The 13229-nt window shown below is 39.2% G+C and overlaps 1 protein-coding gene across 1 annotated transcript; it reads left to right on the top strand.

The window, feature by feature from the left end:
- The first annotated feature begins 7191 nt into the window (after positions 1 to 7191).
- Positions 7192 to 9476, top strand: LOC110925361. Its single transcript, XM_022169315.2, has 4 exons — positions 7192 to 7377; positions 7466 to 8609; positions 8662 to 9148; positions 9420 to 9476. Exons 1-4 carry the CDS (start codon positions 7206 to 7208, stop codon positions 9474 to 9476), a joined length of 1860 nt encoding a protein of 619 aa, XP_022025007.1. The 5' UTR covers positions 7192 to 7205.
- Positions 9477 to 13229: the final 3753 nt, after the last annotated feature.

Here is a 13229-nt window from a genome sequence, read left to right as displayed (position 1 = left end):
AACTTTACTCTTTTCTGTTTGCCCAACACACAGCTTTTACAAAAGCTTATATCACAGTTCTTTAGATCACCAAGAACTTGTTGTTTGGACAACTCAATCAGGCCTTGTTGACTTATATGACCAAGTCTCTTATGCCACTTTAGAGCTTCATCATCACTTTCTTCACTTGCCACAGCAGCCACTCCATCAACAACTTTACAATCCAACATGTAAATGTTGTTCTTGATTCTAGTACCACTGAGCACCACCATAGACCCTTTTATGACTCTGGCCTTTCCTTCTCTAAGACTAACATGATATCCCATTTTCTCTAAAGTACCAAGAGATAATAAACTTCTCTTAAGATCAGGGATGTACCTCACATCTTTGAGATTAAATGTGATACCAGACTATGTCTTCATTGTGACTGTACCAATGCCAAGAATCTGACAAGGCCTATCATCTCCAAGTTTTACAGACCCCATGTCCACCATCTTCAATTCTTTGAAGGCTTCTTTCAGCGGTGTCATATAGAATGAACACCCTGAATCCATTACCCATTTTTCTTGATTACATTCACTTGTAACCACAAGAACATCAGCACTGTCATAACCTCCTTCTGACTGATCATCAGAATCTACATGACTACTTTGCCCCTTTGAGTAATTACTACTTTGCCCTCTTGAATAACTGCTTTCACCTTTTCTTTTCTTGAATTCTGGACAGTCTTTCTTGAAGTGCTTTTCTGAATTACAAACAAAACATCTCCTCTTGAATCTTGACTTGGATTTTGACCTGGAATTCCTGCTGCCACTGCTATAATTCCTTTGATCCGACTTTCCTCTCACATACAAGCCATCTCCACCTTCTTCTTTAGAATCTGACCTCTTCTTCAATTCTTTTGAATTCAAGGCAGACAATACATCTTCCATAGATAGAGAATCTCTACCATACATCAATGTATCCACAAAGTGTTCATATGATGATGGTAAAGAAGTGAGAAATATTATGGCCTGATCTTCATCATCCAACACCACCTCTATATTTTCAAGATCCAAGATCAACTTGTTGAATTCATCTGTATGATCTTCAAGACTCTTTCCAGATGACATGTGAAACGTATACAACCTTTTCTTCAAATACAATCGATTTGCCAAAGATTTTGTCATATACAATGACTCCAACTTTGCCCAAATCCCTGCAGCAGACGTCTCCTTTGATACTTCACGAAGAACTCGATCACCAAGACTCAATATGATTGCACTATGAGCCTTCTCAAGCATATCCTTCTTCTCTTTATCAGTTAAGCCTTCAGGAAGTTTATCTTCTCCTTTCAGCGCATCTACCACACCATTATGAACCAGAAGAGCCCTCATCTTCACACGCCATAGACTGAAATCATTCCTCCCATCAAATTTCTCCAATTCAAACTTCGTTGACACCATCTTTGATCTCTGATTGCGGAATTGAACGCCAATTTCTTCTAATCCAGCCACCAATGGCTCTGATACCACTTGTTAGAAAAAACAACCCAGAAATTGACCAGAGAATCAACGATTAACGGTTGAATCTTATTGAATACGAAAATGAATTACAAGAAAAGAAATTATAAAGAAATTGAAGTAATGAATTATCTACACACTACTGCAAACCCCTATTTATACTAAACTCCCAAATTCAGTTACAACTATCCGTTGTAAGAATTTCCACAAACACCCCCTGATCTTACAAGAATGTAAGTATCAGACCTTGAATCTAAACAACTGCTCTCCAATACCTCAAACACTGATCTACTCCTCAACAACATTTCAAACTACTGATTCACTAACAGCAGCTGTTTTACCATGATCAGTTGTTACCCTCAGCAGTTAATCACCATCAGTGTTTGATCACAAGCAGTGTTTATAATGCAACCAGTTGTTTGTCTTGTTTAGCCTCAAACAGTGGTTTGCTTATTTATTCAGAACTCATCAGTGGTTACAACTGAAATGTTACTTTTCTCAACAGAAACGAACCAAACGCTCGGCAAATAGTTCGTGAACCGTGCGGTGGGAAGTTCGTTTGTGTTCGTTCGTTTATTAAACAAATGAACACGAACAAGAAATTTCGTTCGTTTAGTTAAAGGAACAAACATGAACAGAGGTCGTGTTCGTTCATTTATGTTCGTTAACGTTCGGTAACGTGTTCGTTTGTGTTCGATACTTCATTAGTGTTTTTTTACATTTATTTAAATACTTCAAAATTCCGACAAATTAAATATCTAATAAGTGTTGGTGTATTATATATTAAGAACGATTGTTTGTGTTCGTTTGTTTCCATTTGTGTTCGCCAACGTTTGTTGCCTAAAATTAACAAACGAAGATGAACAAGTTCATTTCCTTAACAAACGAACACGAACATAAAATCTCGTTCGATAAGCGTTCGTGAACGGTTCGCAAACACATATATTTCTTAACAAACGAACACGAACAAGGTCTTTTTCGTGTTCGTTCGGTTCGTTTGCAGCCCTAAATGTATGAGTAAGAAAGAAATCAGTTTTAAGTTTATGCATGATTAAAGTTTATATTCGAAAATGAATATAAATTACTAAAATTAAACAGCTAAGATCGCAAGCGATTATAGAAAATCTCATAACTAACTTGATTTATATATAGGTTTATGGCTCTTAATTAGTTTTGTGAATTTAAAACACATCCATAACATCGATTAAATGTCATAGCAGTTTTAAAATAAAACTTTTACCATCCACTTGTTATTTACCTACTCTTTTTTTTAAAGGCAAACTTCAATCAACACCAAAAAAGGGGATATCTCCAAGACGGAGATCCCCTGCCACAAAACAATTACATTATATCAAAATTAAAAGATTGCCAACCCTTCCAATCCACCACACTAGTTCTACACCTATTAGAATACCAAAGGTACCCCATGGCTTTGACATCCGAGACAATCTCAACAACGTTTCTACTAGTATGACTAAAAACCTTCTCGTTTCGAGCCTTCCAGAGACGCCAACACGTCAACACAACAATACCATATAGAACCTCCTTTTTACCCTTCGGCCATCCTGAACTCGAAGCGACTTCCAGAATATCCTTAATCGAAAACAGAAAAATAGGAGGTAAATGAACCCAGCTCGCGATACTATTCCAAAGTCCGTTCGCCATTCTACAGACCGTAAACAAATGCTCAGCACTTTCATCACATTCTTCGCAAAAAGCACACAAACACTCCCCACTGAATATGTTTCTTCTTTGCAAGTTGACTTTGGTTGGAATCCTATCCAATAACAACCTCCACATAAACACATTACACTTTATTGGTAACCATTTGCACCATTGATAAACTTGAATACCGTCTTCCAATTGGTCACTTTCCAACCACTTTTTGACCTCCTGCACCGAAAAACTGTTCGACCCATTACTATCCCAGGCCCAAGAATCATTAGAGCTATCCAACCTTTGATCCGCTAATAGCCGATGAAAGCAATCAACTCTTGAACCTCCTGATCGGAACTCGGGTACCTCTTCCAATTCCAAACCATCGCCCCAGCCATATTATCATTCCTGATTCTATCCGTAACAGCGCACCACTTCTCTCGTTCTAAACGGAATAGACCAGGAAATAAATTTCTCAAAGGACTCCGGCTGATCCATGGATCGGTCCAGAATTTGACATCAGCCCCGTTTCCGACTTGACCACGAATCATGCTAACACTACTCGCAGTTCCCACCTTTAGCATCCTCCTAGACCGTGTACAAGTCTAAACGAAAATAAATATGAAATATAACATATTTAAATAAATTAATTCAAACCTTGACAAGGGCTTGAATAGCGTTTTTCTGTATGATTTCTGCTTCGTCTTTAATGAGAACTTGAACCGCATCTCCTTGTGCGATCCTTCTTGGCTGCAATTCAGGGAAGGGGTGTTTTTGTCTTTTTACCGGTTTTTGTTCCTTTTATCCCACACACCATGCTCAGTTGTGGCGTTGAAAGCCTTTTGGCATTTAGTTAGAAACTCAATTTATGGCGTTTTGTTTTCTTATATAGAGGTTTGCCCCTGATAAACAATGGATTTAAAGTAAATTGATTGGCGTTCATGACATTCTTACATTCATTACAATTCATTCATAAACTTACTGAAACATTACAATAAAAACTAAACAAAACAAACGAAATCAATACTGTTCATTGGATGGGATTACATCAAAGATGTACCCATCGCTTTGCTCATCACTTTCCCCAGATTCATCATCATTAACTACATTGGCGTTTAACATCATCAATTGGTTTAGCCTAAAAGATATCCTAGATTTAAACATAATCACAATTCTGGTTGTAATAACGGGTGAAGATGTTAAAGTTAAGAGTTGTTGAAAAAGGCGGACGTTCTCTGTGTTCAGCACTTCGTCCATTGTGAATAAATCTTTATCTCTGTTGCTATAAATAACTCTCACCATCCTCAATTGTTCATTCAAACTCTAACTGGTTGGTAGCTCAAAATCATCATCATCCTCAATCATCCTCAATTTTAACCATAGAACATATATAATGTAGGGTGTACATATTCAGACACCTTTTTCCCTAAATCCACACCCTTCTATACGCTTCGTATAGGGCTATACGAAGCGTATAGGGTTGCTTTTCCCGACCAACTTCTGCACCTCGTACAACGTCACATCAGTCAACTTATACGGGGAGTCTAGGCCTGTACGAGGGGCCAATACGAAGGCCCTTAGACGCCTCGTATAGACCTATACGAGGCGTCTTGGACTGACCGATTTGACTATGAAGGGACTATGTCTGACATGACTTAAAGGCATACGGGGAGTAAAGACCTATACGAGGCGTCTTTAGCTCCCATAAAATGCAACCTACAGTGCGTTCTTGGTCCACATCCGAGGTTTCAACAAACAAACACTCACATTCTGTTTGTTTTTTTATTTGTGTTTGCGTTATTATCATCCCGGAGTGTTGAAATGTCATCATATTGGAACGGCAACTATATCTTCGGGCAATATTCTAGCGAAAACTGGGGGCACGAAAGCGTTCCGGTAACAGTTATTAGCGTAAATGTTATAATTACTTGTTGTTTTCGTTTATTATTTACTAATGATGATACGGTTGTCTATTTTGGAGGAGTCTGGCATTCCCGATTCTAATGAGCAAGAGGAGGTTGTGTCTAGTATACAAGGAAAACAAAACAGCCCGTTTCTAGATTTGAACAAGCATCCTCCTGTTGATGAAACAGCCCCTGTAGATGACTCATACACTGCTAGTGGATACGGAGGAGACGGTGGATACGGAGGAGACGGTGGATACGGAGGACACGGTGGATACGGAGGAGACGGTGGATACGGAGGAGACGGTGGATACGGAGGAGACCGTGGATACGGAGGAGACGGTGGATACGGAGGAGACCGTGGATACGGAGGAGACCGTGGATACGGAGGAGACGGTGGATACGGAGGAGACGGTGGATACGGAGGGGACGGTGGATATGGTGGATACGGTGGATACGGGGGATACGGTGGATACGGAGGAGACGGTGATCATCAGCAATTCATTTCCCCGGGCACTCCTTATGTTCATCAAAACAATTCGGACGTTGGAGGATATGGTGGTTATGGTGGATATGGTAGATATGGTGGTGAAGCACCTCCCATTCTGGACAGTCTGTACTTAAAAAAGACGGTATAAATTACTATTTTATTATTAATATTTTATTATTATTAATTTTATTATTATTATTTTTATTATATTATTATTATTATTATTATATTATTATTATTATTATTATTATTATTATTATTATTAATATTGTCGATGTTACAGGTTTTCAACTCCTTAGATGAACTAAAGAAACGGATACAAGAAATAGCAAATGCGGATGGTTTCGTTATTGTCACCCGTCGATCAAAGAAAATCGGGGGAAGAACCGGGAGGGTATGGCTTGAATGTGATCGTGGTGGTGAGCACCAGAGTACAGCAACACTTAGAAAAGCTGGAAGCAAAAAAACCGGTTGCCCGTTTTACCTGCTGGCTGTCCGAAACCACCCGTATGAAACCTGGGAGATAAAAGACGGAATAATTGAACATAACCACGAACTTTGTGAGGACCTGTCGGCCCACGCGTTTGTGCGAAGGTTTACTCCAAGCGAAATGAAACTGATCGAGCAGCTGACAGCTCAAAACATGGAGCCGCGCAAAATATTTCAAACGATAAGGAAGCAGGACCCCGACAGGTTTCATGTTCAGAAAGACGTTCAAAACGTTGTAGCGAAGATTAGAGCCGAACAAAGATAAGGATTGACTCCCATGCAGTCACTAGAAAATGTGCTGATGAAGAACGACTTTATTTACGAGATCCGGGAAGAACCCGGAACAGAGATCGTAACAGAGATCTTCTTTCTTCATCGGGACTCGAGAGTCTTGTGGCGTGCATTCCCCCACGTCATGATGATCGATGCAACGTACAAGACAAACATATACAATATGCCCTTTATCCAGATTGTTGGTATGACGCCTACCAACAAATCGTTTATTATCGCGCATGCCGTTGTTAGTAAAGAACGGGGTGATAACTTTGTGTGGGTGCTTGAGAGGGTTAAGGCAATGTTGGATGAATGTATGGAGCCACGTGTGATTTTAACGGATAGAGACCTAGCCCTTATGGGCGCGTGTGCTAAAGTATTTCCAGACGCCTCCAGGCTTCTTTGCAGGTGGCACATACAACAGAATGTTATGAAGCACTGCAAGGGTGCCTTCACAGACGACGACTGGAAGAAATTTTTGTCATTCTGGGGTTCATTGATTGAGTCTCCATCCATACCCATCTACGACTACCACTTGCGCAACATGCGAAAGCGACTTGTGGAGTGCAAACGTTCTAGTAAGTTTTTCTAATAACATACGACTCACCTATGCAAATTTTATTAAATTATTTTTACTTTTTAGGAGTCTTCAAATACGTGTACGATAACTGGCTAAAAGACTATAAGGAGATGTTTGTCTTTGCGTGGACTGATAAGAGGCGCAACTTTGGTAATCGTACTACAAACAGAGTTGAGAGCCAACATGCCAACTTAAAGAGATACGTCGAAGATAGGAGCTCGCTGGACCGTATAGTTGGTTGTGTCCGGGATATAGTTGAGACACAGTTCGGTGAAATAAGGAAGACTTTTCGAGAAAGCATCGAAAAAACAATGAAACACCACAAACACCCGATGTTTCAACACCTACTTGGAAAAGTATCCCACAAAGCCCTTGACTTGTTGCATGGAGAGGCAATTAGGAGGCTAGATGTCTTGGAGCGCTTTAATTCATCATGTGGTTGCCAAATGTGGCACAGCTGTGGGTTGCCCTGTGCTTGTAGGATAGAAAAGTACATGCGTGAAGGTAATAATTATTGAACGTCGTACAACACTTGTGTGATATATTTCCTTTCCTTCATTTTACCTAAACAATATTGTTTTTAACCGTGCAGAGCGTCCGATTCAACTCGAAGACATAGACGTCTTCTGGCGGAAACTTAACTTCCAAAGTTGTAAATTGATAGACGACTCCCTTGACGTGGTCGAAGAGCTAGATGTTGTTAGACAACAATTACAGTCGCACCCTCCAGCTCAGCAAAAAAGCCTGCTTTCAAAGATTAAAGCGGTGTTGACTCCAACGAAATCTACCAAGAAACCACCGGTTGTCCAACAAAATACTCGTGGCCGACCAACAACAAAGCAGGTACAAGAAAGGTTGGACGAGGCCTCTCGTATAGATGAAGAATTGAGGAGAAGCTCCTTCGGTGATGCAAACACGTGCTTTGAAGGTTCACGACAAAGTAAGTACGATAAACCTCGCCACAGCTCGTACGTTCCGTCTCAAGCCTCACAACAGTCGGTTATAAGGTCCCAAAAACCCAAAGCGACCCTAAGCCGTTCAAAGAGTTCTAAGAAGAAAGAGACACGAGATGGTCACGGTTTTCCTTTAATCATTGGGGACGAGTACGTGGGAATCATCGAACGGTTTAAGTCTGACATTCCGCCAGTGTTCCATCCGTACGTCTCGTGCATACGAGATGTGATGCCGGACGGTCATTGTGGGTTTCGGTCTGTGGCTGTGGGCTTAGGGATGGATCAGAGTTCATGGGGGCGTATTAGAAGGGACCTTGTTCAAGAAATGGATCAGAACGAATCGATCTGGTTCCCAATATTTGAAGCATGGGCTGCAGGTTATTTTTACACGCATCGTCAGGGCCTAATTTGGGATTCAGTGGCCGGTTGTGGGGAGAATCACTGGATGGACTTCCCCTTTGCAGGACTTCTTATTGCACAAACGTACGGTATCGGGGTGCACCTGTTAACGACAACCATGGGTGCGAGTTCCACTTACTTCCCAATACTAAGTCCTCCGGCTAATCAACAACCATTATTCATAACGCTTACACATGTTAACGAGAACCACTTCATACATGTTAAGCTGGAAGGGGATTATCCTATGCCACCAGCACACGGGCTATGGTTGACCCACCGAAGACCCCACACAGAACAATGGGAAGATATGTACTTGCCACGTCTAGAATGGTATACATCGATAATGAATCCTCGCCACTTCTATATCAGCGCGCGGCTACAGCCGTGAGTGGTGTACGACCACAGATCTTTTTTTCCTATATTGTTTGTTGTATAGGAGGCCGTGCGCGCTAGCACACGGTCTAGCCCAGTACTTCGCCTCCGGCCATCACCGGCAGGAGCGCGGATTTTTGTATGGCGGGGCGTACGTGACCGTCATTGCCCGTTCATTTGGCCTCGTACCACATCAGGACCCACATCTACGGACGCCGGCCATCATGCCGACGCGGATGGGTATGCAGTCGCTATGGGGGATGAGGGTTATCAAGAGGTTCCCGGTTGGCCCGCGGTTTAAAAACCGCGAGGGGGGCGTATGGAGAGAGGAGGACCTACCAGAGCATTTCGAGGACGTTCATCCTCCTGCAGATCCTGCTGATGTAGTGCCCGTGGAGGACCCTCCGGAGGATCTAGACGGTGCAGCGGCGCCACAGCCACCGCCACCTGCCGGGGCACCTCAGTTTCCACGTCACGCTATTCGAGGTGGTGCCCCAGGAGCTGCACTACATCCGGATGTACGAGCCAGGCTTGACAGGCTCGACGATTTGGTAGGTTGGTTGGTACGGGCGGAGCAGGATAGACGAGAGAGAGAGGGATTACCCCCGATACCGCTTCCACCGGTTCGAGCACCACATCAGCAGCAGCAGCCGCAGCAGCAGCACCAGCCGCAGCAGCAGCATCAGGATTCAGATTCGGATTTGGATGCATAGACCTGTTGTTGTTTTTATTGTTATTGTGGATGTACAAACTTATCTTCTATATTTTTGTTATGGATGTAAACAGTTATCTTATATATGTCATATTTATGTTTGTTTTCAGTTATTCAGTTACTCAATGATTGTTCTCTTAAATTTAGATAATACGGAAACAATATAACCCCTGAATATAATACGGAAACAATATTTGAAAGAAATAAAATTTTAATCGAAAGAATAATATTTAAAAAAGTAAAATGTTAAAAACAATATAATATATTTAAAGAGCCGATTTTTAAAATAGTTGATTTAATCGACGCTGAAACAAAAATTTTTTTTAAACTTTTTATAGTGTAAAAAACAAAAAAAAAACAAAACTTTTTTAAAAATAAAAAAAAACGATTTTTAAAGGCAAATAGTTAATTTTTAAAAAACAACAACTTTTTATAGTGTAAAAAAGAAAAAAAAAACTTTTTTTAAAACCTAAAAAAATTTCATCAAAAAAACACATCTTCAAAAACCATCCAAAAAACCAACCCAAAACCCACCAAAACACCCCTCATTTCAGCCAAAAAAAAATACCAAACAGAGACGCCTCGTATAGCCCCATACCCTGCGTATAGGGTTCCTTAAACAACGTGCCTGACACCCTCTGTACACCCATCGAATTCAGTGCATGGACGCCTCGTATAGGTCTATACGAGGCGTCTAGGTTTGCAAAAGTGTGGATTTAGGCGCAGTGGGTGTCCGGATAGGCGGAGCCATAATGTATGACTAATAAAAGATTTATTTTATAATTGCCTATTTTATTGTGTTCAAGAGAAAAACCATAAAAAAAACTAACCAATAGAAAATATATTTTTCTTAATTAAAAAGTTAGTATTGTTAAAAAAATATGTATCTCGTGATCTGCGTGCCTATGCGTGCGCGTGTGTATAGATAGCTTGCAGGTGTACATATATGCATCTGATACGTGGTATATATATGTAGCTACGTATCCCAAAAGCTACATAATTTTTTAATTTGCAAAAATAAATACATATATAAAAAGAATGCAAAAAATGGTTGATGGTCGTTTTATCGTGGTTTTCATGTGTCTTTATATTTTTTATTAGAACAAATTCTGCATGTGTTTATATACAAATAAAACTTCAAAAAATTATGTAAAAATGAGTGCTTTTACGTGTAAATGCATGATTTCCCGATTTTTTATGTTCCCCAATTAATTTCCTACTTTCCTAAATATATTTTTCGTAATGATGTTTAATAAATGATTTGTCAATTTTCACTCCGTGTTCCTAAGGCTAGAAGGTGTGTAGGTCGTCCTCAGCCCGTCTATCTCCGTTGCCGCACCTCCCCCCAATTCCCCCCCCCCCCCACCGGCGTCGTCCAAATCGTCGGACATTAGACGATTGAGACGGGCCTCCCCTCTCTCACACACCTATACATACAACATATACATATATATTTTAGGCTCATCCCCCATTTCCTTACCTCCATCCTCTTTGCCCCATCCTCACACCCGATCTACGTGGAGCTTACGTGGCGGATCATCCTCCAAGGATGAGCCTCTACCATACCGCATAGCCTAAATATAAAAAGTACAAACTGTGATTCCATACCAAATTGATAAGAGAAGAACCGTTGCCATAGAAAATATGCATCCCATCGGACCCCTCCTACATTGTTGAATTTTGTATCATGGTCACTTAAGTTAAAATAAAGAAGAGTACCATAAAAAAGTTGTAAATTAGAGTCGTTGTAGATTACATGCCATTGGTGTACTAGAGGATTGGTATTGGAGTATTCGTATAATAAAATATTATAGGTTCCAAAACCACCATAGAATCATAGATATGCAAAACCGGTGGACATAATTTTGTCAAAAAGGTCAGCTGATTTTAAAAAGTTACATCATCAAGAACCATATTTGTTTAAATAGAGTTAGTTTTAGAAAAAAATGATTTTGTCGTTCAAACACAAGACCACGACTAAGTGAACAAAATCCAACAAGAAAAAACAATAAAAAAACATAGGTTTCACATATGAGATTAGTTTTTCTTTTTTAAAAATCTAGTTAATATTCTAGGCATCTATGGGACAGAATTATGTGACGCGACTGCATGTAAAATACTCCAATCTTAATTTCAGTAACAAAAAGCTTCGGTCATATATTTGATTGAATATACGACCACGACTAGTTGTATATTCGATCAAATTTACGACCAATCACAAAACACTTATGTAGCAAATTTGGTTGCTAAAGTATCCAATCGCAATTCGGTCGCAACTTTGGTCCTGAAAACCTCCTGTTGCAATATTGATAGCTAATGTTGATTCGAAAATTCTAATCACTAAAGGTAGTTGCAAAATTGGTCGCAAAATTCAGTTGCGACGTAGATTTAAGCGACCATCGAGGCTGGCTGCAAAACCGTCACAAATGAGGATTTGTGACCATTTTAAAAGTTGCAAATTGTGGTTGCTTAGTATTAGTGAATTCACACCCATAAACTTAGGGGCTGTTTGTTTGGCTCTTAATAAGGCTCTTAATGGTTCATACCTCTTACTGGTTCAGCACATAATGGTTCAGACTCTTTGTTTCGCGAGCAGATGTCTGAATGGTTCAAACATTTGTCTCTGAATGGTTAAGCATTATACTGAGTCTGAATGGTTAAGACCTTTAATTTGAATTTATTAGATATTTGCCTCTGAACGGTTAAGTAATCATACTGACTCTTAACAGTTCAGGCCTCTTACTAGTCCAACATTTAACCATCCAGAAGTTGTCAAACAGCCCCGTAATGTGTTTAAAACTGATATGATATCTTTTCGACAATCGAAAACCTTTGAACTCCCTTTATTGGCGGCAGTAGGCCGTCCAGAAACTTGTTCCTTAACAATCTTACATAACTATTTGCTATAATGGGTATGTTTGGCAAAAGTAGCTGGTGGCTGGTGGCTGATGGCTAGAATCTGGTAGTTGATGACTGTAGATTTTTAGATATATTTAGGTATTTAGCAAAGTAGCTTAAGCTTTTAATAAAATGTATAAAATAACCAAAATATACATAACAAAAACACATTGTAAATCATGCATTGGGTTCTAGTCCTTGAAACATGCATTGGGTTTGAAACGTAAATCAATAATGTGGGATTTGAAGAAATGATGTTATTTGATTCTAGATCTGATTCTATTCGTAATATTTGATGATGATGCAGGTAAAATCAATTGAAAGATTTGATTGGAATATTAAAATTAATAAAAAAAGAGAATCAAGAAATTCAAATTAAAAGATATAATAACCAACAATAAGGGTGCCAATATTATATAAACTAGTATAACAACCAACAATAAGCGGTGCCAATCTTATATAAACTAGTATACAGGACCTGTGTATTGCAACGGAGTTGTTAAGTCGAACAAAAGATAGACGTAAAAACGTTAAATCACGCACACACATTGCAACTTGTTAACTCACCAAATGTAGACCGAAACATAAAATAATAAGAATATGGAAAATTGAATTCTTCATTCACTTGTACACTAAGCTTAAAGAGTTGTAAAAAATGAATAATATATGCCACTCACAAAAGAATCTTGTAAATTGATATATAGGACTAATTCAATAAATGAAAAATGGTATACTTCATAAACTTATATACTAAGCTTTAAAACTTGTAAAAAGTTGAATACTATATACCACTTACAAAAAAAGTTATAAATAAATATATGGTAAATAGCATTTCAAAAATAAATATTCTTTATTAGAATATTCTTTATAAGTTATGTGATTGGTTGATGAGAGTCTTTAATATATAGTTTTTTTATAAATAAAATAAAGGGTTAAAAATATATTCCACCATTATATATTCCACACATAATCTACGAACCTTCCTAGTTCTTACCTACATATATTTGGCCTTTTCTCCATAT

Source organism: Helianthus annuus, chromosome 17, assembly GCF_002127325.2.
Source record: "Helianthus annuus cultivar XRQ/B chromosome 17, HanXRQr2.0-SUNRISE, whole genome shotgun sequence".
Classification (NCBI taxonomy): Eukaryota; Viridiplantae; Streptophyta; class Magnoliopsida; order Asterales; family Asteraceae; genus Helianthus; species Helianthus annuus.
The sequence above is the reverse complement of the archived record's forward strand: the minus strand, read 5'-3'. Positions and strand labels throughout refer to the sequence as shown.

Coding starts and splice junctions, on each gene's coding strand:
- LOC110925361 (XM_022169315.2), top strand. CDS start 7,206: ATGTTTCAACACCTACTTGGAAAAGTATCCCACAAAGCCCTTGACTTG. Junction 7,378..7,465: donor AGAAAAGTACATGCGTGAAG/GTAATAATTATT, acceptor TTAACCGTGCAG/AGCGTCCGATTCAACTCGAA. Junction 9,149..9,419: donor TTGACAGGCTCGACGATTTG/GTAGGTTGGTTG, acceptor GTTTGTTTTCAG/TTATTCAGTTACTCAATGAT.